Here is a 24,559-nt window from a genome sequence, read left to right as displayed (position 1 = left end):
CAAAATGTGGTTCGCACTAGCCTGTGCCATATGCACTGAGAAAAACTAAGAACTAATTGGGCTGTAGGTCTAATGAAAAGCGAAGTAATTTTTTCCCTTTCAGTAGCAGTTATTATAATCAATAAGAACCAATTTATTACTTTTAGAATATTTTTGCAATCCACCAAATCCAAAAAATAAATACTTTTACGTATTTTTTTCCAACGTTCTAACCCATTAAAGATTAAAAACAAATTTTCAATAAAAATTACACTCAATTTTATGTGCTAACCATCTATAAAGACTTTTTAGAGTTTATTTTACATGTGGAACATTTTAATTTCCTTTAGCGGCACACATTCGATAAGCAACCAAGTGATTATGCCGCAAGTGGGAGAGCTTGGTGATCTTAGAGGTGTCGCGCTAGTTTGTCTGGTCCAGCCAACAAATGTGGAGATTAATTTACTTTGTCAATAATTTGCAACATTAGGCATTGGGCAACAAGGCCTCCGGACTGCATTAAGTCATAAAAATAATTGTCATGTTTTAATGGATAGTGCGCCACGCTGTTTGGAGGAGTTGGGGGCTGGAACCTTCACGGCTCAGAGGCCAGATCCTTTGGCAGGTGATCTGTTCGCAACTCGTTTGATGGCATTAGCAAATATTTTAATTAATCGCCATTAGACGAGTTTCCTCTGCGCGCGCGCAGTCCATGAAACCAGGTTACTCTATCTCTAACCCAAAAGTTTTGATTTAACGCAGCCGCAGAGCGTGTTTGTGGAACCTTAAAAGCAAACTCTGGTATGTGCACTTGTTAGGCGTTGTTGGCTCGGAATCTGGGTTAGTTCAGTGTGCGTAAGTCTAGTGATTAGTTTCATCAGCTTTCGTATGGCTACTTGTCATTATGATCTCTTGGTTGGTATTTTATTTTTTGGCTGGCAGTTCTTATCCTAATCAGCAGGCTCGCTTTCTTTCTCCAACTTGGCTCGTATTGTTCGTTGGCAGCGGGATCTTAACAATTCCCGTCTCAGGGCATTGCTCTCGGTTTCCACCGTTTGAATGAGCTGAAAATAAAGAACCATCAGAAGCATTATCATTAAAGGCAATTACGAGTTAAGCATACACTATGGGTAAGGGCAGCTCTTTCCATGGTTTCTGCGTCGGCATCATCATCCTTTGGGTCGGATTCACTGCTTGAGGAGCAGCGACGTGCCTGCAGAGCTTTTTGGTGCTGTCCGGGATAGTCTTCCTCGTATTTGGGCGGAGGATCGTCATCGTTGGGAATTGAAGCTGGAAGACTGGTCGCTCCTGCTGCTGAGTTTGCCTTAAAAGAGGCCAATTCGTCGCGTAAGCTTTGGTTTTGCATTTCCAGCAAGTCCACCTGCATATGAATCATTATTGTTTAGTTTAACTAATAGGTTTGGATCGGTCTTACGCTATCAAGTTCAAAATCCATTTCGTCGATAATGTCGTATGACTCATCAAGGGCTCTTTGAAGTTTTTCCACTTTGGCCCTCAGCTCGTTCAATTCATTGGCATCGCTTTGAACCGATTGTCTTTTCTCCAACGCCATTCGTTGTTCTGCAAAGGAACTTATAGTATGGAAATAATTCTTAGCATAAATCAAAATCTTTAGTTGACCTGCATTTCTTTGGTCCAAAGAAGACTTCATCACCAAGCCAGTAAGTGTCTTCTGCCGTTTGAACATCTCCTCCAAGGCACGACAGCGTTTCACCTTCTCCAGATAAGCGTCATGCAGCTTGTTGTACTTCTTCTTGTGCTTCTGCAGTGTTTCCACCAGACGATCTCGTTCCTCCTCCAACTGGAAGGCCATGATCTTGGCCTCCACATTGATGGCCGCATTGGTGCTGTGGCTGGCAGACGCGCGATTTAGTCGATGGCGCAGCAAAATGTTCTCCTCCTCCAGCTCAGCACTTCTAGACTTTGCTGCAAAGGAGCTTCAATACATTGCGTATACGCAACGGCATTGCTCATACGCACCGGCTGCCAGTTCTGCATAGAGAACCTGCATGGTAGATGTGGCCCTTTTCTCCATCGGATTGATTTGTATTACTTCAACGCGTAATGGTAAAAATTACTCAGCTACTGGGAAATCTTTTGTTGCTGAAAACAGTAAAGATAAGCTATCAGCGCGTTGAATCGCGTGAATATCGCTGTCAGAGTTACTTTGTCAAGTTGTTCGATTATTTACGAACATAAAATATAACATAAAATCATTCACATAAAAATTGAATTTGCAACCATTTTTATTACCATTTAAAAGCCATTATTTACAAAAAAAAATTGTTTAATATCGGTAGCTGAAAGAAAAGTGATAAGTTATTTAGGGAGTTAAATGATACTGAAATCTGTATTTTTTGCTCGTATTTTTGTTTAAGTAATAATGTTATTTTAACTTCTATTGTTAATAAAAATTATAATAAATTTAAAGAAAAATGTTATCTGTAATTGAAGTACGTTAGGTTTGAGTCTTGGCTAGTACATACTAGAAAACATCATGGTCACACCATTCGAGTAGTTTCCAAATTTGAGTACCATCTAGTAGGGGCGCCACTGAGCCACAATTTCAAATAACTACAAAATTCTTTATTTTAAATAATATTATTTCGAATAAAAACCAATATATTTATTTATTGCAGTTTTGGTTTATTTTGTTTTTCTTTTTAGGAGTCTCATTGTTTTCATTTCATACATTTCCTTATTTAGTTTATTTGCAATATTTCTCTAAGTAAAAATATGTATTCCTTAAACACACTTTTCGCGTAAACATATATATGATATACATATATGATTTGTTGCACCGAAGACTCACTGTCCGTTATCTGCTTTAAAATCGCTCTTCAATAATGTATAAGTTATGTTGTACAAACACATATCCCAATACGAATTATTAGCTACGCGTAGGTACTTATTAACGTACAATTGTATACATATATATTTATTTATATGGATGTATCTATTTAGTGCTCGAGGAGCCCTCCTCTGCCTCCTTTCCTACTATATGTATGTGGCTGGCTGGTGTAAACATAGAAATAGTTGCTACTAATTAACCTAGATTGCATCACTTAGGTCTACTGGGGTCTTGCACTCGGGCAGTGCGTAGGAAAACAACCGGATGGAGCGGTTGGATTCCCATTTCAGTTGAGATACTGATTTTATCCGCGTGTATATTTAATTGATATTTTAAGGCATTATCGCATTTAAAGTACATCATTCGGTTTTAAAATCTAGGCTAGACTTGATTTTCTCGCTACAATTAAAACAGGGAATTTAGGATTTTTCGTAAAACTATTCCAGACCTATTCTTCATTCGAACCCATCGCTTGTTTGCCCACAAAGATTCTCTAAATGATGTATTGCATAAGAATTACATTCAGCGTATTTTCACTTTCTTTCTATTCAACGTTTTCGTTAAATTTTTTGTTTTCTATACTCACAAATTGTTTCACAGCACAATTTCCATTGACAATGGTTAAATGTTCGTTCGGATTATTAAAACATTGTAATTCGCTATTCGTTTCCATTTTTCTTTCGCCAACTGATTCTCAGTCAATCGTTTAACTTCGAAACCGAGATTGCACAAAGTCAAAATAAAGCGAAACGTACGCAGCAGTTCAAACACTTAATCGACTTTTTACGGATCTACACTCCACTAAAATACAATAAAAAATATTCCTATCACAACGATCTACTCCTACCCTAAAATATGCTAGTTGCTTTCTAGGATTTCTATTCTAACGCCTGGTTACATAAATATTATCTGCAAGGATTCGTAATCTTATCTGACTCGGATTCGAATTCTGGTTGAATGTTGCATATATCAAAAGATTTCTATTTTCAGATGCCTTCTATTAGTAGATTTGAACACTCGGTCGTAAGTACAATGAGCAGCTGAGGGATGAGTCACTTCATCAGGAAACGGCTATGAACGACACACACTCAATGTACGATGAGGCAATTGCCGCCAGGAATGGAGACATTGATGATGTTGCCACAAATCAATAGTCCTAGCTTAAAGCTACATGGCTTAGCACTAAGCACACGCGGAACGCTCCTCCTCTTCATCATCATTGTCTTGAATGAGCTCGTTTCGATCGTCATCGATCTGTATCTTGTGGTGCGACGTGTTTCGCGTGTGCTGTGGATGTGCGTGCCCTGACACCGAGCTGGCGGGAGCAGACTCCGGCAGCACTTGATAATTTAGATCCTTGGAGTTGGTTCGCCGATGTCGCAGCACACTTAGGCCCGTGGTGCTGGCCTCCGTTACTACCTGACCAGACGCGTTGTTTGCAGGAGTACCACTAGTAATTTTGGTGTTCAAGTCCTTCGAGTTGTTGCGGGAGTGTCCACGTGATCCAGATCCACCAGCTTCTATTTCATTAGAATTCTTTAGCTTTCCAATATCCGAAACCACATTCTTTAAAACATTCACATTCTTCTTGGGATTGTGGTGGGAATGGGGATGACGTAGAAAGTCCGCATCGAAGCGTATGTTATTGGGCATGTATATTTGGTCGTAGCTGTGGTTCCGGGAGTGCTTTTTAACGAAATGTCCGCAGCCGGTGGTCAGCTCTTCGTCATCGTCTTCTTCGGCGCAGTCCTGCGGCCGGAGTTGGTTTTGAATATATCGGATGGGTTGGCTGGAGTCGTGTAGGTCTGTCGAGTGATTGCGCGTGTGCGCTTGGAACTTTTTGAGATTCTTGTATTTTGTGCTGGCACCACCAGCATCCTGACCTGCCGCATCCGCAGGTCCGCTAGATGAGTTGTGATCCCGGGCAAAGCTCTTGATCATCTTTACGTCACAAGAGGCACTTCGGAAGTGTTTCTTGGACTTGGTCTGTGGCTGGTTGCAGGTGTTTGCCGGTGTCACCACATGACCGCATTTGTCGTAGCTGTAGAAAAAGCAATTAAATAAGATCATAATACTTGAATTCAAATGCAAGATAGGACATACCAATAATCCATTTGCATGGTGCGTGAATCGTTGCGGGAATGACGAAGTATCTCTGTGGGTATGATCAGCTCTCCTCCACCACCAACAAAAGCAGTTGACGGCTCGGCACCCGACAGCTTTTCTTCAAATACTGAAAATGATAGAAATTATAATATATGAATTTTTGGAATTTTTTATAGTTCTCATCTTACATTTGTCTAGGCTAATGATGGATCCGATTATGGGATCGCTGGCGTTAAGCGGCTTCATTTTCTCAAGCTGCTTGCGCCTGCGCACCAGCCACCAATCCACCATAAAGATAACCAAGGCAATCAGCTTTACAGATGCACACAGTCCAACATATCTGCAAAAAAATAAACGTGAATTTAAATAAAACTCATATATGTATATATATATTATGATGTATCCATACTTATATCGGAACTTTTCAATGTCGTAGATGAGACAGCGACCGCCCTTCTCGCCGCAGGACGACTTCCAGAGAATGCAAGTGGAATCGATTAGATTTCCGAACAGAATTGGAGCCGGTATGTATCCGAAAAGTCGAAAGATTACAAACTGCATGCCAAGCGCGAAGGAACGTTCCTCCTCCGATACCGATCGCAGCACGATCATGAGCAGCGGCATCTGCGTAGAGGCCACCAAAAAGGTCATGAAAAATAGCAGTATGAGGAACGGATAAATAGTGCGGCATGGCGTGGCACATGGACCGGCGGTGGCCACCGGAACCACCGTCACCTCGGCGAAGTTCTCGTTGGCGTTGAGCGCCTGGGCTTGGCTGCCACCAGCGCCACGATAAATGCTGCTCGAGATGTTGGCGCGAACACCTATAAAATGTAAAAAATATAAATATAATAATATATTATTATGGAATATTTAAATGAAACTTACAGGCGCAGTTGGTGTAGTTGGTGTTGGATGTGGATGAAAAGGCAGTGCAGCCGGCGTGGCAAGGACTAAAATAGGTGAGTCCATTGTTGCCGCACACCGGCTCCACCTCGCTGGTCAGGCACTCACAGCCAAAGTTGCAGGCGGCCGTGAGGTTCACCTGGAAGGGCTGCTCCAAAGTAGAACCATGCTTGTTGCTGGTGTAGTAGGGAATCGTGGTGCCAGCCATCTTAAGATTGTCGCAACCAAGGAAGAAGAGCATCGCGTAACAGGCCAGGCAAATGACGTTAGTGATCAGGACAAATTGGACGGCACCCTTGGGCTTCAGTTGGAATCGTTTCAAGATACAGCCACCGAGGAAGATGCCAATACAGGCTCCTGGAACGGCGATCGAGCCAGTAAAGATGTTGGCCTGGCTCTTGCCCAGGCTGAACTGCGTCTCTAGGTACTTGGGCAGAAAGACCACGAAGCCAGAGACGATCATCAGCTCCATGCAGGCGCCCAGGCAGGTCACGATGTATACGGGATTCTTCACCAGACGCAGCATCGACTGCGGAATATCCTTGATGTCCTTCCCGTAGCCCGTGTCCACCTTGGGCGGCGGCTGCGACTGGTCCTCCTTGCTGGTCACGGCCACTATCTCCAGCTTCTTCACCTTGCCCATCTCATCCGTCGCCACAGTGGCTCTAGAGTTGTTCGGCAAAACGGGTTGCACTACGCTGCTCTTCCGTATCTTCTTCTTTTCGCGCGCGAGCACTTTGGGGAAGGAGAAGAAGGGCACGGCCACCACCAGCAGAATGACTCCGCATAGCAGGAAACCGCCCCACCACATTCCCACCCATCGTCTGTCGCCGGGAGCTGCAAGATATCAAAAGGTTTAATAACATTTTTCGGTTTCATTGAAATTTGATAGATATTACTCACTGATCGATATGGTGGTGGAGGAGAGTGAGTCCATGTGGAACGACAGCAGGTAGGCGCCAAGCAGGAATCCCACCACTGGCCCAAAGGCTCCCATGCTGTACATGAATCCGATGTACATCGAGGAGCTCTCCGTTCGCACGTGATCGTCCACGTAGGTGGTGCCCAGCGTAAAGAGTGGGCTGCCTCCGCATCCGAGGAGCAGCTGGGCGAGCACAAAGAGTAGCACCGGCCCAGTGGTGGAGGCCTTGCCCTCCAGGCAGTTGTCCTCGCGCAGCGTGTGCGGCGCCAGGGGTTGATTGGATAGTCCGCTGGACAGGCGACCCAGGTCCATGTCCTGATCTCTAACCAAGGCACTCTTGCAAATGTTGTCGCTGGTCTTGTTGACGATCGCTATTCCCGGATTGGGCTCGCCCGTGAAATGCGGCACCATAAACACCAGCGAGCCGATGCCCATGATTACAGCTCCGATGCCAATCCACACGGGAATGTGACGTCGGCTGCCCAGGTAGCTAACGAAGATCACCGTGATCACGTTGCCGATCTCATAGCTGGAGGCTATCAAGCCCGAATAGCTGGAGGGGATCTCGAAGCGCTTCTCGATTGTGGTGATCACAGAGTTAATGTAACCCGAACTGAGGGCCTGCTGCATCATCACCAGCAGCGAGAGCAGCACCACAAAGATCTTGATGCGGGCGAATCGCTGGATTCCGTAGGGTCTGCAATTGAGAATGCCGCAATCGCCCGATCGGAACTGCTCCTCGTCGAAGTCCTCCTCCGGATCAGCAGGACATTTACTCGCCGATGCCTGTCGACTGTGGCACTTCACCGTCACGCTGTCGGCCACCACTGGTGGTCCACCTCCTGGGCCGCCAACTGCCGACTGCAACTGTTCCCCGGCCAGGTAGGATGTGGCATGGGGCTGGTTGTCCTGGTCTAGAGCCGCATCTATGCTGCTGTCGTCGCCGCTATTCGTCTCCGAGTAGAGGCCGGTCATCTGGTACATCGATTCCTGCCGCCTGCAAGTGATATTGTTTCTGTGTTCAGATCAAGAAGGATTGGACAATAGGCGCTGATTTTGTGCATTTTTTAGTGGGTTTTTGCCATACCCCAAGCCAAAACTCGTTGAAAACGTTCAATTTTAACCTAATCTCCAAACATTTTATGACAAGCCGCCTATTGGGATATTGTTGGATATGAATGATCTATCTATGATCTATGAATTGTCTATTGATGGTGGTGGTGATATATATGTAACTATCCTTAGTCGTGTGAAGATGTCTGTGCTCAAAGCCAATTTGTTAGTTTCCTATCACAACTTATTTGATTCTACATAATATATTAACTAATAAATTGAACTCGTTTCGTTTATAACAACGAACGCTTTGGGTTATGTGAATCCTGTATACATTTGTAAGTAATACAATCCTGAATATACCTCACCCAAACACATGAAGAATGTCAGGCAAAATAAACTATGACACAGTATTCTTTCAGTTTGTATATCTTCAAATCCATGTCAGTACTGTTACTTTATTATTATTATATTTTTAGGTATGTATAGCAAATTGTGATTTAATCACGCTGTTACGTCCGTTGGATGTTATATAAAAATTTGATGTGGCCCGCCTTGGCCCAGGGTATTTAAAGTTTCAGCCTTGCTGTAGTATTTAGTGTCTCTTTTTGCCAGCCTGATCTAAGGACGGCCTAGAACTTGGCGATGGACGACGGTCCAAGGACGCCCGAGGGCGAGGACACATGGCTCACCCAATGCCAGGCTCTCTGGGCTGTTGGCCAACACAGTGGCACCCGAACCCCCTATCCCATTTGCTCCATTGCTCCTACCCACTTGGCTTTCTTGGCCTGGCAGCTGCAACCACACACTCTGGCTATATCCTGGTACTTCGCGAGTTCAGGACTTTCCGTTCTCCGTACTCCGTGCTCCGTTCGACGGCTTTTCCGGAGTTCCATCGACTGGCAGAGCGCGCGGATGACTGCGGCGAGTCGCTAGTCGAGCCTTCAAGCTCACGTGCTCACCCTGGACTTGTTTGTCACGCTTTCCTTTTCCTTGCTGCTTGAATATTTCAAACTTGACCGACTCAACGTAATCGACTGTTATCGATTGGTTTTGACGGTACACAGGCGCTGCAGTCTTATGAATTATTAACCCCACCCACCCACAAACCCGCCCACCCACGTGCTACTAAACGTGCCCTTAGAAGTTCTGTTTTTTTCCCCCCGCCTCATTCTGAAGCTAATTATTGATATGGGGCAAAGTATCGGCAAACAATATTGGTGTTTGTTTGCCCAAGGCAAGTGTCAATAGTAAATAGAATTTTCACAAAGGTCTAATGTCTCAAAAAATACAAATACAAAATAATAATAATAATAACAACGTATTGAAACAAGGAAGCTAGAAACTGTCAGCTGGCAATGGCAATGGCAGCGATTTCCTCACCTGTGACCTTTGCGATTTGCCGTGCCGGCATCGTTGGCAATGTGGCCATTGCTGCTGCTGCTGATGGCGCTGCCTGCTCCCACATCTGCCACGCCCCCCACGGGCATTGGGGGAGGCGGTGGGTCGGATTCCTGCTCGAAGGAGGGATTCGTATACTGCTCGATGTGCTTGGCCGACATTGTGTAGCATTTAACCAACTGGCAGCGCAATCATTCACTCGCTCAATCGATCAGCTTTGAGGCATATCCTGGAACAGAAGGAAGTGAAATATCGGGATAAATGACTTAGCATGGGAGTTAACTTTCAGTGTTCAGAGGTTGCACCACGCAACTGTCATTAGGGACTTTCTACACACCCACACCCACACCTACACATAATCCCCCATGGAGTACAAGTCCCCAGTTGATGACGCCGACAATTACTTCCTGAAATGCTCGCCCCATTGCCACACTAATTGTGCCCAAGCAGAAGAGTCGCTGCAACATGCGACCAAGATGGAGTGGAAAAAGTAGGGGACAAAAGATAATTACGGAAGGCGGTGCCACAGCCACCACCACCACCACCACCAGTTCCTCTCCCATTGGCCCACCCATGTCACTGGCCCAGACATCCGCAGGACGAGAAGGATGCTCGCTGACGCCGTCTTCTATTAAAAGCAAGCTCTGCACTCAGCCACTTGTCCATGTGGGGATGTTGGCGATGTATGCCCATCCTTGGGCTGGCGGAGGATGTCCTTATTCCAGATGCAATCATGACACCATCCAGATGGCTTAAAGCTGCACAAAACTGATTTAACGAATTGGTATAGTACAAGTTCTAGCGAACATTAAAAGTGGAACACATATTTAAATGTGAGCAATCAGTTACTAAGAATGTACCTTGCCTATAGAGACTTGATCATAAGGGACAAGAAAAGTTGTAAGTTAAAGATGTTATGCTACGTGACACGATACCGTTCCTTGAGAAGGAATGAAGCCTGCCCCTTCCTCAGAAAATATCCCCCTTATGCCCCATTCCCAACTCAGATAGATGCGTGGCAAGACCGCACAACCCAACTGCTCAAGGAAGGGCTAATGAAACTGCTATGCCCTCGTCAAGATGCAAAAAAGATTCCAATGGCGTCGTCGTCGTCATCATCGTCATCGCAATAACCATCCGGGTGAGAGCAGTAACAGTTGCTCACTTTGTCGGCCGATTTTCCTTTCATTAATATGCGATACTGCCAAGGACCAGCTACTACTATAGCTACATATACTTGTATCAACAATAGGGGCGAAGCCACTTGAACACGCCTCCTCGCACGCATTCATTTGATGGAGGGGAGAAAAGGAAGCAAATTATCGATTGACTGAGCCTTGCAGCTCGCAAGAAATATGAAAATGAAAATCAGCAAAAAGCTAATGCCGGTGATTGTGCTCTACACACAGCTACAGCTACTTCTGCCTCTCTATGAGCCTGTGCCTCCTCCAATCTTCTTCAAGCTGGGAAACCCATGCAAATGGCGACTAATTGAGGATTTACTTGGTGGCTCACCCTTTTGCTTGGATGGATGACCGCTTAAGTGTGATTTAGAGCGTTCCATTGCTACGAGGTGCTGCTTTCTGGCTGGTGTGCACCACTTTATCCACTGGCCAGTTAATCAATTATCCTCATCCCACTATCGAATCTTCCCCCCGGTTGACCCACAAATGCTGCCGCTTATTGCTACCATGTTCCACATTTGTAAATTCGGCTTGGCTTTAGGTTTTCCATTTTTCTAGAGGCTTTTGGTGTCACAGCTGCTGCTGCAACTGTCCCAGGATAAAAGAATGACGAAAAAGCCAACTTTTAATGTTGGCTTATTTTTTTGCTTCGCTTTTGGCCAATTGCCAAATACAAATTTTACCCTGTGCTCGTTGAGATAGTCGAATCGTTGAATGTAGCAGGAAATGTTTACCGCCGAGATCAGAGGAGTAAACAAGCTTTAATGATGCCACTGCTGAATTACATTCATAATTGGAGCACAATCGGAAATGTTTTCATTAATCAGATCTATCACGGGAAATAAAAACATCGTGCACAATATTTGCACTTCGAGCAATAATTCATCGAATGTATGATTGTCACAAACAACTCTCGCATGAATTGCGCAATGTGAGTTAATTAAGCAGCGACATGGAAGGTGAATTAACTCTTTGGGCTTTAAAGGGCATTACATAAATGGAAGTTGTCCCGAAAATTGACATCATTTATGCAATTTTTCATCTGCCAGAAGATGAAAGGATTCGTGGAGTCGGTGGTTCGGTGAAAGCGGCAAAAAAAAACCCATGAAATTGAGTTGAGTTCGCATTTTTCGAATAATAAACTTAAAAAAGGACAGCGGTGACAGGTGGACTGTTGCATAATGATCACAAAGTGGAAAAATATTAAAATGTGGCATGGATTATTGAAAATGCTTTTGAAAGAAGCAGCCCTTCACAATTTAATTGAAAAGTTGGCAAATTGAATTTCCAAGCGAATGAAATCCTCATTTCCGCAAGGCAAGTTCATTCTTATTCAGAGAGCGTCGGTGATTTAATATCACCGTTTTTTTAAGTGCACATTGTGGCCTGATCTCTTGATCAATTGGCATTAGTTCCGTGCCCACGCCCTTTTTGCGGGGTATTCCCCAGACCATGAAGATGCGGATCACGCACGGGTGCCTCAGTACGCTTCTCTCATTTATTCTCTAAGTTACCCCTGAATTATTTCTATATATTTTGTGTCTGCTGCAGGACGTTGAACTTCCGAAGTCGAAGAGGCGGAGAGATGACTAACATAATTAAGAGGAACAATAAGTAATCTAGACGACATTCAGCAAAGAGGAAGATTCGGCAAGAGCAAACGCAAAGCGAGATTTATTCCACGCGTTACTTGGCCAAAATGGTAAAGGTCAGTCGGTCCGAGTTCGAGTTGTAGCCAGAAAGCCTGTCATAGCCAAATAAAGAAACTTGTTTAAACTGGGGAGATTTGGACTCTGGCTGAGTCATTCAATTACTGCTGTTCAATTGTTCAGCTCATTCAATCATTAGCCGGGCCGTCAAATTCATTTTTAGAATCTTAATGGCATTTCGCGCAGAACAATCAAAAGTAAATGGAAAGTGAATACAAGTGCATTACCATACTCGATACCCAAACTGCATATCTCTGAATTTGTATGCACAAACCAGACACACAGATACATAAGCGATCTTATGCGATTCGCATACAGGAAGTTAAGTTTACAAAACAAGTTTTTTTTTGAGCGCGGTTTCTTTTCTTGATTTTGTTTTGCTTAGTTTTTACGCTTTTCTGCTGCTTTTTTGCTCAGCCAATTCTCTGTGTTAGTAGATAAAAAGATACAAAGATACTTTTTGCGGTGGAGTGTAAATTTCCCGTAGAATTGAACAGAAAGGCACAGAAACGTTTCGATCGTTAGCAACTAATTACGGAAAAATTATTTCTTTGCAGATACGAGAGGCGGAGAGATGTTGTTCATAGTTGTTATATATTTCCTGATAAGAGTCTCTACACTGCGAGAGATTTCCTCCACGAAAGTGGAAACAAAAAACAGAGGCATATGGGCATTTTGACATTTTTAGTCTGGAGTAATTATGGCGAAACACTTTTAACAGCAGTGCGATAAAACTGCGGACGTGTATCTCGAAACAAACAATTAGATTTCCCATGCGCACTATTACGAACATTTCTTAAGGTTGATAAATATGGCACAGCGATCTTATGAGTCTCCGGTGTATTTACGCAGCTGTTTGTGGTCAAATTTAATGGCGATTACTTTCAAGGTAAGGTTCTGTGGAATTGGAACAACACATATAGCTTAAACTAAAGTGACGATTTAACTTAGCTTAATACATTTAATTTTTGTTATATTAGAATCAGTGTTGGGAATTATTTGAAATACTCTTATAGCGCAATTATACATAGAGATAAGGATTATTCAAACTGCATATATTACTTGGGAATTTAAAATACGAGATTGTTCATTTGCTTGAACTTCTGACCTACATTCATAGACTTTACATAATATGTTACTGATTAATACATGAATAATAGCATTATGACGTCTTTATTCAGAATGATTTTAATCTAAAGATACACTTTAAATTCATTTTCTAAAGTCAGCCTATAATAATATCGTTGCTATTTACGTTCTTAGATCCTTCAGCGGACCCAGCAGGTTTTCCTTCCGCACTTCCTTTGGAGTTTTCTCCAGAACTACCTGCAGGTTTTCCTCCAGGACTTCCAATCGGGTTTTCTCCGGGACCTCCTTTCGATCCTTCACCATCGCCCGCAGGTTTTCCTTGGGGACTTTCTATAGGTTTTCCTCCAGGACTTCCTACAGCAGCTCCGCCAGAACTACCACCTGGTTTGCTCTCAGGACGTCCTGCTGGTTTGGCCCCAGGATTTCCTTCAGAACCTTCTACAGGCTTAACCTGAGGACTTCCCCCAGAGCCTCCTGCAGAACTACCACCCGGTTTTCCAACTGGAGGCGGCACAGGCTTTCCACCGGGACTTTCTTTAGTGTCACCGCCAGTACTTCCTCCAGGTTTTACTTCACGTATTTCTCCAGGCTTCTGTACAGGCTTTTGAACAGGCCTTTGTACAGGCGGGTTCCACGAGCCCCCAGGTTTCAAGTATAGATCAGTATCCATGGACGGGAGGCAAATCATAGACATAGCGTCCCACTGCAATCCTGGCGGACAAGTCGGAGCCCTAAAATGGGCAAATGGCGCAGAAGCTGTAGAAATCGGTTCTATACCCATAATGGCACGCGTCTTGGTTACGATTGATTTGGATGGGCTTTTCCATGGCTTTATATGCCGCATCAAGTGGAATAATACCATTAACTTTCATTCCGAGCATAATTGAATGGCATTTGCTACAGTTTCAAATGTCACATGCGAAACGATATATGGATTTTGAAAATATAACAATAATTAGGGATTATTTACTAACTAATTCTCAGTATAGACTTATAAAATGCTATATTTGCAATAAACGACATTCTGTCAAATTTGGATATTAAATTAAATTTTCTTTAACTTGCATCGGTCTTTTTTGATTCCTTTCTCTTCCCATTTGAAACCGAGCTTGAACCGAGTTTGTGCTATTATATTTATATTATATTATATTCGTTTAAAACAAACACCTTGCAGCTCCGTAAAAAAGGCTTCATTTGAGGGTGTCGTTTCTCAAAATGTTTCTTTGTTCCCGGTGCTCCCAAACGGTTTTGTGACTACTGAACGGGTTCTTTTGGGCCACTCGAATGCAACTCTCGAGTTTCCAAAGCCCCAAAGGCTTAGCTTCGTGGTTCCCCTTTGGAGCACTCGTTGGTGCAACTCGAATGCGTTTCGTGTAATTATTTGGCTTTTGGAATTCGACAAACTCGTTTTAAGCTTTTTGTTTTAAATTACTTCGCACGGCGTTTGGCTCGGATCGGTTTGCTGGTGTTTGGCTCGGATTGGCCCAAATGAAAGGGGCTTCCGCGAAGTATTCGAGCCACCCACCCAGATGTCTTGCCAAGCACAACAAAACACCCAAATCGGTGTGAGTTAGATGGAGTGGATCGGATTACAGGCCACAGCACACAGAGATTCAACAGCAACGGAGTGGCACATAATCCTCTTAGTCAGCTCGGCTCAGTTCAGTTCAGTAGAGTCGAGTCGAGTTGAGTTTTGGCACGAAGAGTGAGTTTCAATGGAATATCTGTAACTAGGGCTGCAACTGCGACACATTTGCCATTGTTGTTGCTGCTCTTAATTGCACAAGTCGCCAAAAGTCACATGTCACCGAACGAGATGTGAGATGTGAGATGTGCGATGTAAGATGTGCCAAGAGTGGCGGGAAACTGTGCATTAATTTATTGCCCAAGATCTCATCCCATCGCGAGTGCCACATAAGGTGGCCCCCATCTGAATCATCGCACCTCCCACCCTGGAAACTGGAAAGTTCGCTGATCTCGCCGCTTTGTCTCCACTCACACATTGTGCTGACCTCGATCATTGGCCAGGGTACAGTTTTGGCCTCTCTCACGGTAATTGATCGATTCACGATCTGGTCAACACTCAGACTCACACTCAGGCTCCAACAAAGACCGATTCTTTTTCATAATTACATTCCGTTCATTAATCACATTGAAAGAAATGTCAGGCAAAAATGTCAATTGGTTGCAATTTGAAATTATGAAATTATTACTTTTACATATTTATTATTTAATCAAGCAAGAAATTATATAAAAAGAATTTGGATAAGCCCATTGATGCCAGAAGTAATCTGTTATGTCTGAAGATGTTCAAAATTAATAAAACTTTTAACCAAAACATGAAACCAAAAACGATCATGGGATCTATGATATTGTTTTGTGTCTTGGACATTTCAGCGCTGAATGACAGCTTCTCAAGTGGGTGTGTTTCTGCAAACCGGTATCTGAATCTTTGGGTACATATAGATCTGCATCGGCTATATCGCATTGGTCATTGGTACTCGTTAGACCGGCTATGAAGGCCGTTTGAAGAAAAGTGCCACCAACTCAAGCGGAGTGACACAGATAAATCCTGAGAATTACCTAAAACAGATAAGAATGTTATTCAATCGTTTGCTGACATTACAGTAGCCAAAGTGCCTTAACCTTGTTGCTTTGAGTGAATTGTTGATCAATCAGGGCATTTAAAATTAAATCCCAGTTGTACATACATTTCTTAATGTTCCACTGCAGTTTGACGTCACAGGCTTTTGGATAATAATTCAAATTCGCAACAAAACTCAATTTTCAAGGCAAAAAAAATTGTTCGCTTGTTTATTCAACTAAACTTTCTGCAGCTGATAAAACAAAAGACACTTGCCTGGGAAACGGGAAACTGCGATGGGGAATGGGGATAGAGGGATAGGGGGTTTTGGGTAAAGGAAATGAATATATGGCTCTGGGAAGCCAGAAGCAAACAAAAACAGTTATTAAGCCAACATTTGGCTGAAATCATTTCACGTACCCGAAGCTTGTTCACAAAGCTTGGCCATATTCCTTTATAGTCATTCATATACGTATGTATGTATATACAATCTGTATCTGTATATATCTGCTAGTGTTTGCATCTCGGGGGCATTTGACGCATGTTTGGGAATTATAAAGATGCGGAATAATTAAAATAGAAACAATGGAAGCCACAACAGGAGCCATGCGTCAATATGTCCGAGATAAGCAAGCTGCAGTGCCTCAATAAAATATGCCCATCTTTATATGGCTATATACTACAGGTTGAATAAAGTGCATGTGTTTTATTTATAGAAAAATCTCCACAGAGACAGCTTACACAAATGTGCAAAATAAGAACTGATTATATTGATTTCCTGTCGAGAAATAAGAAATTCCCGCCTTTACTGTCAAAATATGATAAAAGTGCGTGGGTGTATTGTAGTTTATTGGAGGGGAGACCACTGGTAAGATGTCAAAGGCATTCATAGAATGTGCAAAGCGTCCGATCGACTTGAGCCCATCGAACAAACGAAAATAACTCATACGCCGTGGTGGTTTCCGGCGGGTGTAACAGAGGGGGTGGGCAGAAAATGCCGTAGGAGGAGCGACTTGGCAACGCGCTGTGTGCTCGAAGATTAAAAATAAGTTTTACCACAAAAAAAGCAAACACTACAAACAATCACGGCCACGTCGTCTGTTCTATGTTTACCCGAGAATCAGAAGCAAACAGTCAACGAGCTGATAATGAAGACAAATCAACAGAGCACACATGTACACATATGTACATATGTACCACCTCCCAGATCGGACACGTTTTCAGATGGGATAGATCGGATTATATTAGGCTCGCCCTTTGCCGCCCAGCATCATCACTTTCCCGAAAAGAGCTTTACATTCGCTTGTTTGTTTGTTTCTCTGTCAGTTTGTATAACTTCTTCTCGGCGGGACTTAATCTAGAGGGCGGGATTATCTAAAGGCGAACATCGACCCAAGAAACTGTGGGAGGGGAGCACTCTATAGAAGAGTCTAACAAAGAAATGGGCGCAGTGTAACTTTGGATTCGTGAATATGTATGACTGCGGCAAAGCAGCTCATTAATTTCGGCTAAGAAGCTACCAAAAAAAACCAGGTTAGAATTGATAAATAAAAAAGAAAGTAAACATTAAAATGCAAATCGCATAGGTAGAAGCACCAAAAATGCTTCAATCAAAATGGAAACTTTAATTGCCAATGTTTTGGAAATGAAAATCAAAAATCGGGAAAAGTGGAAAGGCATTCACTATTTGGGGTAAACTTTAATTTGCGTGTGCAGGCAGGGCGAAAAAAAAACACAAATTGAAACTGACCTAAAAAACGGCAACATGCGACACAGTGAGACCAATCAACAGATTACAACAGGAAAAGTTGAAAAATACACACGAAAAATTCAACAAATAGGTGAATGGGTGAACAAGTGAGGGAGTGAACGAGTGAGTGAGTGAACGAGTGAGTGCGTAAACGAGTCGGTGAATGAATGAATGGATGGATGGGTGGCCCTAAATCTCTGTTCAACGCAATTTGTGAGCAGTCGAGAAAGAAAAAAAAACTAACATAAACAAAAAACAGCAGTTTCGTTGTGATGGGCCTTTTCTCTTACAGACTTTTGGTGAATTTACTAAAATGGTTATCATTGTTGTTATTCTGCTCGACGCCACACACCACCCAAATTTGTATAATTTCTGATCGCCGTTGTTTTTGCTGGCTTTGTTTAAAAAAAAGCGCTTTCTCCGCCTGAGAATGAGAAATGAAAACAAGAGTCAATGACGAATTTGAGAAATTTCGTGGACTCTTTTTTTTTCGTCTAGTAACCCTAAAAAGTTGTTTCACTTGGCGTGACTCCTTCCTCCAAATAGCCCAGTTCCCCCAAATAAAAACTATTATATTGCTGAGGTACTTTACCAATTATGTACACATCTGGACAAATAGCTGAGCTGTAAACATTTTGCCAATACTTCTGGGGTACTTTGTGTGTTCGTTTTTTACGACTTTTTAATTGCTACTTCGAGATGAACAATTTAAGTGCCTTTGGTAAACAAAAACGACCATATTGGGGAGAGAAGTTTCCACTTTTCACAGTCTGCCTAAATAAACATGCCTTCCCAACTTCTTCAAGTTTTCTGCCGACGTTGTGTAAAAAGTTAATTGATATTTTCGTGCCCTTTTAATTGCAGAACTATCCATTCCCTTCATCTGCGCCGTCTCACACAAAGTTAATCAATTTTCAAGTACCTTAATGATGTAACAACGCCTAGCGTTGCTCTCAGATTATGAAAACATTTCCGCCGATGACTTTTCAATCAAATTATATTCAGTGCTCGCTTGAAGCCGTAATTAGACGATATGTGAAAACCCATTCGGCGCTTGCACAAAAGCCAAAGCAATCGAAGCTTAAGGAAAACTTAATCACTGGCAAAGATATAAATATACAACCAATTGTACATAAAACCAAATGCATGGCGAATCGAACGGTGGTATAAACGAATAAAGATATATGGACGGGGAATCGGGAAACTATTTGAAAAGTTTAATCGATTTTGGGTAAAAGTACACAGGCATCAGCTGCATGTATGTATATTAAAACAGCGTATAAATTATTCTTTATATCGCACTGAAATGGAAGCCTTAATTAAAAATAAGGAAGCCTTTTTTATTAGCTACAGATACAGCGCATCTGGTAGATACTTTAGATTCCCTTATTAAATACGGTTAACCGCTAACCAACTTTCTTGGTAAGGACAGTACACTTTAAAAGAAGAAACATACGAATCGTGTCACAAATCGAATGGAATGAGATCTGAGGTCCTGATTTTCGGTTCAGGTTGAATGCCCTCGTGGGCAAAGTTTTACCGTTAGGAAGCCCTTAAGTCCTGCCAATCGCTGACGTTGCAATCGATTTTCCCACAGTCGATTTTCCGACGGTCGGAAAAGTTAGCCCTTCGGCGCACTCAACACATTCCATTAAATCGAACTGCAATTTCAGCTGTTGAAGCTTTGTTTCAGCGACTTTGATTGATATTGTGTGACACACTCGGCGATTCGATTTCAATTTTCGTCACCATGGCAGTTAAGTTTCAGGGGTTTTCGGTGAAAAAGAAGTCACGTAATAAATATCGGGCCATCTGGCTCATTTGGCCCATTGCAATCAAATCAACTACAACTTGATTTCATGGGCCTTTTTTGTGTGGGAAGTTGGCAAAACCCCATTGACAAACTAGTCAAAACGAGCGACACAATCGCAAAATCAAAACAAATACTTTCGTGAGCACTCACCTTCAACTTGCTTTCCTTGCGTTTCCTCCTTGCTTTCAAATTTCCCAGCGACTTTTCATTCAATTCTATTGTTCATTGAGATTCCTTTGCACATTCAATCGCTTATTTCGATTTATTTGTAAACACACATAAATCAAAGAGATTCCTCTTATTATTTCGCATTAAAATTGCACATATTTGTTTTTCTGAAAATTATTGGATCATTTCGTTTACTTATTGAAAAACAACAATCGCGCGATTTATCTCAAGCTCTCTCTTTAAAGAGAGAGCGGTAGTTTTAGTGAGCGCAGCTCTAACCGGTTTAATTGAGAGAGGCCAGCTTAAACACCGTTAGAAAGAGAGCGTAACGCGATCGCCCGATTATGTTTAAACCCCAATGTTGTTGGTGTTTTACCCGCCTGCTTTTGTTACGTGCGAAGATTTGGCAAGAAAACCCAGCTAATTGGGGCTACCAGCTAAATAAGGGAGCGTGAGAGGGACGGGGTCGATGGGCAGCAGAGGAGAGAAGAGAATAGAGAACAAAAGAGAGCGCCAGCCAAGCGCAAGAAATGAAACCAGACATACGAATATGGGGATCACACAGCGAGGTGTGTAAATGCAGGAAAATCGGATAAAAACAAATCTGAACACCTGTGTGAATATTGTTAAAAACGGAGCATGCGAATGTATTAATATTTTTATGGCAACGCCATGTTCCAGAATAAACACTTCCTCTGTAAAATCATACTTTTTCAATAATAAATAATAAATATAAATAAATAAATAAGTATTAATGTAATTAAGTTATAATAATTGAGATACGGCATCACATGTAATATTACAAGTCATGTATGTATGTAATATTCTGATAAGCAAAGAATAAGTGTGTATTCTAACATGAAAATTGGAGTTGTTAGCTAAGACATTTGTGTTTCATTCATTAGATTTGTATTTCAGATTACCGGTTCCAAGGATTTCTTTTTTGAACTAATTTCAAATCCAAATATGTCACTCGTTTTTTGAAGTGCGGTGACAAATCCAGCTAGCTGTGATAGGAAAACCAGTTTTTAACCAATTTTCGGGTGTTCAACTGTTAATTTTGAAGGTACTGATTCATTCTTGAGCAGTCGAAATACAGAAATCGACGTATCGGCAACCAATTGTAATATGATTTTGCCATTAGCACGGCTCTGCAAACCATTCGAAATTCACACAATCTATCTGAGACCCTATAGTATAAATGTAAACATATGCGTACTATGTGAGTACTTTATATACCCATGTACATGCATATATACCTTTTTGTACACATGTGTCAATTGTACTTAGCGTGCGTTTTTATTTTTTTTCCCCGACTTATGAGTTGCTTTGGTCTGGCAATGAACGATTATGCAAAAATAAATCAATTGAAAGGCAACAACGAAGAAAACGCAAGAAAACGCCACAAAGGAAAACTCAGTGGGGGAGCAAGGGAAAACCAAAGTAGGGGGCGGGGGAAAACGGAATCTGTAACAAGTGCTTTAAAAGAAAAACATGGTCTCTTACTGAGAAGAAAACTATTCCATCGTACTTGTCATTTTCATATTCATTTTCACTGACATTGAATTGCTCTTCGAGCATTGAAAAATTTGTTTAGTGTTTTTGCAAAATTTTAAAATCGCATTTTGGCTACAGAAAAAGGATGAAAATGTGTTCTCTGTTGTAAGTAAGAACATATGCACGTATGTCTAATAATTTGTAGTAAAACAACTTTACAGATGTTTAAAACTGCATAAATTTTTTAAATTGTGTATTCACCTACGATTATGATTGATTGAACTGAATAACTGAGCCACTCATACTTCTCGCATTTTTAGATAATCATTTCGAAGATACATATATGTACAAATTGGTGTCATCGTGATCTTAAACAATATATTTAGTTTGCAGTTCTATTGAATAAGTTATGGTTGCATTATGAAAGAACAACAAACCGTTTACCACGCAGAGAGAGATGGAGAAAGAGAGCAACCCTTTAATCCCCCACACACACACCTTTACCTGGTGGCTATGTAGAGCGAGACGAGACGAGTCTGGTCGAAAAGGGACGGAGGAAGATGGGGAGACAAAGAGACGGACGGCAACATAAGAAGACGAGACAGAACAGATGTCCGCACACACACTCACAGACACACAAACAGGTGAGGAGCACCCACACACACGCACGCAGGGCAAATAGGAGACTTTATTTTATCACTCCTTACACTCGTATTCATCAAGGACCTCTTGCGCTCTTATCACTTCTTTGTTTGGGTTACTGACCCGTAATTGCACGTTATTTATGTTTGATCACACGCACACACACCCGCCCGCCGGAGCGATGCTGTCGCGAAAGTATTGCAAAATCAATTTAACAATTCTTCGTTTGGCTGCCACAGGAAAGCAACAAAAAAGGTGGCTCAATCACTTCGACGCGAATTCGTATAGTTCAATCTCAACCGCTCAAAATTTTACCATCCGTCGAATTTGGATTTCAAAAGGCGAATGGTGATAAAATGGATTGGGAAAAGACAGAGAGCGATTGTGCGCTGCTCTGGCTCTCATTCTAGAGATGGTACAACTGTCGATATATCAGTATTTCAAGATTTCACCTATGTAATTGTTTAAAATACGGAATATTTTCAATATAAAGAAACGATAAAAATTACAACTATTGTTGGGACTTAAAATGTTACAGCGAAAAACAAGAATTTTATATCAGACGTCGTTCTGGCTTTCATGTTTATCATCACTATCCCAGCCTTAGCCTGGACCTAAACCAACATAGTGCTTGACATTTAGTGGTAGCACAAACCGACTTGACTCGACAGACTGAAATACGTAGATTCCACTAGTAAATTAAAAAAAATAACTTTCGTACTTTATTAGGTTAATTGAAGCGGTTAATTACACTTTGCGAGATACGTTGCAGCTAAAGGCCTCTACAAAACTGGGAATGTTTAGCAACAAATTACGCGGAGGCTTACCGACCTCTTGGCTCTGGTAAAAGTATTTATCGAGTTTATTCTGGGCGAAATGTAAGTAGAAGAGCTCTTTCAGCGTCTTATCGGTGAAGCTGGGTTGAGTCTGATCAAACTCCGATCCGGCTGAGAAATATGCATCCTGCACCAGATTCAAAATCACCACAAGGATTTCCTTGTAGTTCCACATTTCGGTTTCGCGCGGACTAATGCAGGGAGAACGGTCAACATAATTTCCAAGATCATCGAGTGTTTCAATCAACTCATTGTACTTGTGACAACCGGTAAAGGGAAGTTTTGGATACGGAAATAGAGCCGACAGCACCTGTTCCGCAAGTTTAAATCCAAGAAGGCTGACCTACACAGAAAAAATGATTACATTTTTATTTGCCAATCTCTCACCGGCGAGCATACCTTAAATACGTCGTGACCACGGATTGCAAAAAAGGGCTCCTCCAAATTGCCAAAGGGAACATCGATGGCGGTTCCACTCGGCTCGGTTAACTCTATGCTGTCCAATTTCTGCCAACCAATTTGGATATGCGCCTTCAAGGCCTTTAAATGCATGGTTGAAAAATCATCATCCGGATTTAAATCGGCGTAGAGATCAGTTAAGTAGCCACGATCCTGCTTCCTACGTACATTGCCAACACTAACGGTCAGGGAACTCAATATGTTCTGAAGTAATGATATATTAGATGTCGTTAGATTCAAGCGGTTGGTATCTAGCCTCAGTTTAAACTGCTCCCGAATCGCTTTAAAAACCCTTTGAACTTCCGTTTCGTACTCCTTGACTTTCTTGGGTCCCAGGACATGCTCTTCATAAAGCAGATAGCTGGCCGATTTCATTAGGTATTGTACAATATTGACGCACAAGAAATCATAGTCTCGATAGGTCTTCACATATATCGACGATGTGGTATGATCGGCAAAGAGATTCATCATATAGATTGCTACCGTTTCTTGGTCGAAGGAGGTCATAATTTGGTTTAGTTTTATCAGAAAGTCCAGATAATCCACCAACACTACGAATTCTGGGGGAAATGGACGACCAAAAGCGATCTCGAGATATTTTCCGAGCTTAACTCCATGGTCACTTTCTAGCTCTTGCAGAGTCATACGCCTTCTTTCGTGTTTGTCAAGAGCGGGCAACTTTAATAGATCTTTATGCAGATTTTGCATACCTCTCATAAAAAACTCAGTCCGACTCTTGTCGAATCCCTGACGAATCAAACGAGTTTCCGCACTTTTTACAGCATTATAATATGACGTTACTTCAAAATAATGTCTTCCAATCAATATCATGTACACGCTGGTCCCACCCTGATGATCTAATTCAAGATTCATTTGAATAAACGCATTCATACCAAAGCGGCTCAATCGGGCGAGCGTTTCCAGCCATTGAAACTTCTCCTTGGGCCACTCAGTTCCCGATGGAGTTTGATGTGGCCAGGAAAAACTGTCAGACGGCTGCACAATGTCCAAATAGTTCAAATCCTCAAGCTCGTTCTCTTTAGCCATTTCGCAGGTCTTGTAGAAGTGGAGCACCTTCTCCTCCAGACTTCCCGTTTCGAAAGTCATATATTTTAGTTGCTCGAATAACACCAGGAACTTTAAATTCATGTGAAGGTCAAAGTGATAGTACAAATTCATACTTGGTCCGTAATTGCCTTTGGCATAATCTACAAAATTCTCACAAGGATCCCTGCGGTGGCTCATAACTTGTAGCGTTTGGTCCATCAATCTCTTGTTGGCGGAGAAAATTGTATTTTCCTTCGCCAAGGCTTCAGCTGAAGCGCCAAGTAGAAGAACGTAGCCCAAGCAGACGAGTATTTGCTGCTTCATTTTCTCTTGCAAACTGATTGTTTAGCAAAAGTGCGTACTGTATTTATAGCTTTTTTTTTTAAATTGCCGCTATATAAACGGTTTATCGGTTAATGCATAAAATGTCAATAAACTCAGCATGTTTGTTAGCTTGTATAAGTTTTATATCCCGTTATTTGTTATCTTTCTATTTATAAATAAATTGTTTCCCTTTGATAAAAGTAACTTTTGAAATGAAC

General features: G+C 42.1%; 4 protein-coding genes across 7 annotated transcripts; all 4 read right to left on the bottom strand.

Annotated features, from left to right (window-relative positions):
* Positions 1-258: 258 nt before the first annotated feature.
* On the bottom strand, positions 259-2,117 carry LOC120449867 (protein Daple). The gene is made up of 5 exons (XM_039632530.2): positions 1,981-2,117; positions 1,621-1,926; positions 1,415-1,560; positions 1,103-1,360; positions 259-1,043 (listed from the first exon to the last, which is right to left on the bottom strand). The coding sequence occupies exons 1-5, from the start codon at positions 2,033-2,035 to the stop codon at positions 930-932; spliced, it is 879 nt and encodes a 292-aa protein (XP_039488464.1). The 5' UTR covers positions 2,036-2,117; the 3' UTR covers positions 259-929.
* A 1,681-nt stretch (positions 2,118-3,798) lies between these two features.
* On the bottom strand, positions 3,799-22,021 carry LOC120447618 (solute carrier organic anion transporter family member 5A1). 4 transcript variants are annotated; one of them, XM_039629154.2, is made up of 9 exons: positions 21,741-22,021; positions 19,519-19,703; positions 9,222-9,468; positions 6,767-7,782; positions 5,846-6,700; positions 5,367-5,781; positions 5,146-5,297; positions 4,955-5,084; positions 3,799-4,892 (listed from the first exon to the last, which is right to left on the bottom strand). In XM_039629154.2, the coding sequence occupies exons 3-9, from the start codon at positions 9,398-9,400 to the stop codon at positions 4,034-4,036; spliced, it is 3,606 nt and encodes a 1,201-aa protein (XP_039485088.1). In that variant the 5' UTR covers positions 9,401-9,468; positions 19,519-19,703; positions 21,741-22,021; the 3' UTR covers positions 3,799-4,033. The 4 variants fall into 4 exon arrangements, with proteins under 4 accessions (XP_039485088.1, XP_039485164.1, XP_039485242.1 ...); XM_039629230.2 differs by having other exon boundaries at positions 21,799-22,020; XM_039629308.2 differs by lacking the exon at positions 19,519-19,703 and having other exon boundaries at positions 21,741-22,020.
* Positions 13,290-14,034, bottom strand: LOC120447865 (collagen alpha-2(IX) chain). The gene has a single exon (XM_039629513.2). The coding sequence runs from the start codon at positions 14,000-14,002 to the stop codon at positions 13,358-13,360; it is 645 nt and encodes a 214-aa protein (XP_039485447.1). The 5' UTR covers positions 14,003-14,034; the 3' UTR covers positions 13,290-13,357.
* Positions 22,022-22,422: 401 nt separating the features above from the next.
* On the bottom strand, positions 22,423-24,341 carry LOC120444095. Its single transcript, XM_039623622.1, has 2 exons — positions 22,911-24,341; positions 22,423-22,854 (listed from the first exon to the last, which is right to left on the bottom strand). The coding sequence occupies exons 1-2, from the start codon at positions 24,339-24,341 to the stop codon at positions 22,423-22,425; spliced, it is 1,863 nt and encodes a 620-aa protein (XP_039479556.1).
* Between the last annotated feature and the right edge of the window lie 218 nt (positions 24,342-24,559).

This window comes from Drosophila santomea, chromosome 2L (genome assembly GCF_016746245.2).
Source record: "Drosophila santomea strain STO CAGO 1482 chromosome 2L, Prin_Dsan_1.1, whole genome shotgun sequence".
Taxonomy (NCBI): domain Eukaryota; kingdom Metazoa; phylum Arthropoda; class Insecta; order Diptera; family Drosophilidae; genus Drosophila; species Drosophila santomea.
This window is presented reverse-complemented; position numbering and strand designations above follow the sequence as displayed.

Bases quoted from the DNA above. Each gene is read 5' to 3' on its own strand.
- LOC120447618 (XM_039629154.2), bottom strand. From the start codon at position 9,400: ATGTCGGCCAAGCACATCGAGCAGTATACGAATCCCTCCTTCGAGCAG. The intron at 5,782-5,845 runs GTAAGTTTCATT...TACATTTTATAG, and splicing joins CAACTACACCAACTGCGCCT to GTGTTCGCGCCAACATCTCG. The intron at 5,298-5,366 runs GTATGGATACAT...ATTTTTTTGCAG, and splicing joins ATTGAAAAGTTCCGATATAA to ATATGTTGGACTGTGTGCAT.
- LOC120449867 (XM_039632530.2), bottom strand. From the start codon at position 2,035: ATGGAGAAAAGGGCCACATCTACCATGCAGGTTCTCTATGCAGAACTG. The intron at 1,927-1,980 runs GTGCGTATGAGC...GCTCCTTTGCAG, and splicing joins CTATGCAGAACTGGCAGCCG to CAAAGTCTAGAAGTGCTGAG. The intron at 1,561-1,620 runs GTCAACTAAAGA...GTTCCTTTGCAG, and splicing joins TTTGGACCAAAGAAATGCAG to AACAACGAATGGCGTTGGAG.
- LOC120444095 (XM_039623622.1), bottom strand. From the start codon at position 24,341: ATGAAGCAGCAAATACTCGTCTGCTTGGGCTACGTTCTTCTACTTGGC. The intron at 22,855-22,910 runs GTATGCTCGCCG...TTTTCTGTGTAG, and splicing joins GTGGTCACGACGTATTTAAG to GTCAGCCTTCTTGGATTTAA.
- LOC120447865 (XM_039629513.2), bottom strand. From the start codon at position 14,002: ATGGGTATAGAACCGATTTCTACAGCTTCTGCGCCATTTGCCCATTTT.